The sequence below is a fragment of the Condylura cristata genome, unplaced genomic scaffold (genome assembly GCF_000260355.1).
Source record: "Condylura cristata isolate star-nosed mole 26May11 unplaced genomic scaffold, ConCri1.0 scaffold00002, whole genome shotgun sequence".
In the NCBI taxonomy this organism is placed as follows: Eukaryota; Metazoa; Chordata; class Mammalia; order Eulipotyphla; family Talpidae; genus Condylura; species Condylura cristata.
The window spans coordinates 12,876,362-12,877,572 of NW_004567103.1; the positions used below are offsets into that span (position 1 = coordinate 12,876,362).

The window sequence follows — 1,211 nt, forward strand, 5'->3', positions numbered from 1 at the left end:
TTCACCAGAGACAGAGCGGGGAGCAGAACAAGCAGATCGATGAAGTACACTGCTGAGGGGAGCAGCGGGCGGGTCAGGAGAGGTCTGCAGCGCCATGTGGGTCAGCTCCAGTGCTGGAAATTGGACTCGCACTGAAGCGGCTGCTGCTAGCTTACAGTGCTGCGCTCTAACCCATTGCACCACCAGGGAGGACCCATAAATACATATATATATATTTTAATGTATCTTTAAAAGCACCCCTCTGTTTATTTTTCCTGGACTGACTTAAGCGTAAAACACTGCCTTCTAGCTGCCCCTACTTTGGCCTCTGTCACTCACTCACCTGCAACCACCTTTCTCTGCTTTCCCCTGCCCTTGGGTGCCCCACTCCCATACCTAGTTTTATTTCTCCCACCCCTTGTCCATGCCACAGCTATCTTGTTCTCCCCCACCTGCTCCCCAGGCCAAGTCCCTGCCCAGGTGAGCCCTCACATAGGTAGAGGAGCAGAGATTGCCCTCTGTGTCCAAGGCCAGGAAGCGGGCACTGCTGGGCACTGTCTGTCGCCAGGCCATCAGCCTCAGCAACACCAGGTTGGCAGCCTCAGAGATGAAGCCGGCGATGGAGTGCCAGGGAAAAAACGACACTTCTGTCTTCACTTCCTGTTCAGGACAAATCAGATCACAAAATTGGATCGGGGCATCAAACTGGGGAGGGCTGGAGAGGGTTTGCACCAGCTGGGGTTCCCAGTTTGGTTTCTTGGTCAAACACAGCCTGGTCCCCGCTACTGAGGACCAGTAGGGTCCCCCAGCAGGGTCCACCCAGCTTTCTCCTTACCTCACCGTCCTTGATAATTCTGGTCATGGCCATTTGATCCCCTTGCTTCAGCAGATTTGTCTTCCGTTCCATGGGGAGGGGACGGAACTAAGGGCCAGAGCAGCGAGGGGAGGATCAGGGACTCCCCAGATTATAGACAAGGATCCCCACTAAGGCTATGTTGTCAATTCTCCTTTATAAAGGAAATTTGGATAGAGAACCTTCCATAGATGATAAAGCTCAAGAGTAGAAGTCGAAAAAAGAAAAGGGGCCCTCCCCGGTGTGGCTAGGAGTTAAAGCACAGCAATATGAAGCTACCTGTGGCCGCTTCAGCAAGAGTTGGATCCCTGGTGGGGTTGCTGAACCACATGGCACAGCAGACCTCTCCTGTCTCCCCGCTGCTCCCCTCAGCAGTGTA

The 1,211-nt window shown here is 53.7% G+C and overlaps 1 protein-coding gene across 1 annotated transcript in view; it reads right to left on the reverse strand.

Moving 5' to 3' along the window:
• CATIP (ciliogenesis associated TTC17 interacting protein) overlaps window positions 1-1,211 on the reverse strand; it is a 5,882-nt gene that overhangs the window by 3,117 nt on the left and 1,554 nt on the right. Inside the window, exons 4-5 of the mRNA XM_004674803.1 lie at window positions 815-901; window positions 472-639 (exon numbers count right to left, since the gene is read on the reverse strand). Coding sequence (XP_004674860.1) covers window positions 472-639; window positions 815-901 — 255 coding nt within the window. The remainder of the gene's footprint in view (window positions 1-471; window positions 640-814; window positions 902-1,211) is intronic.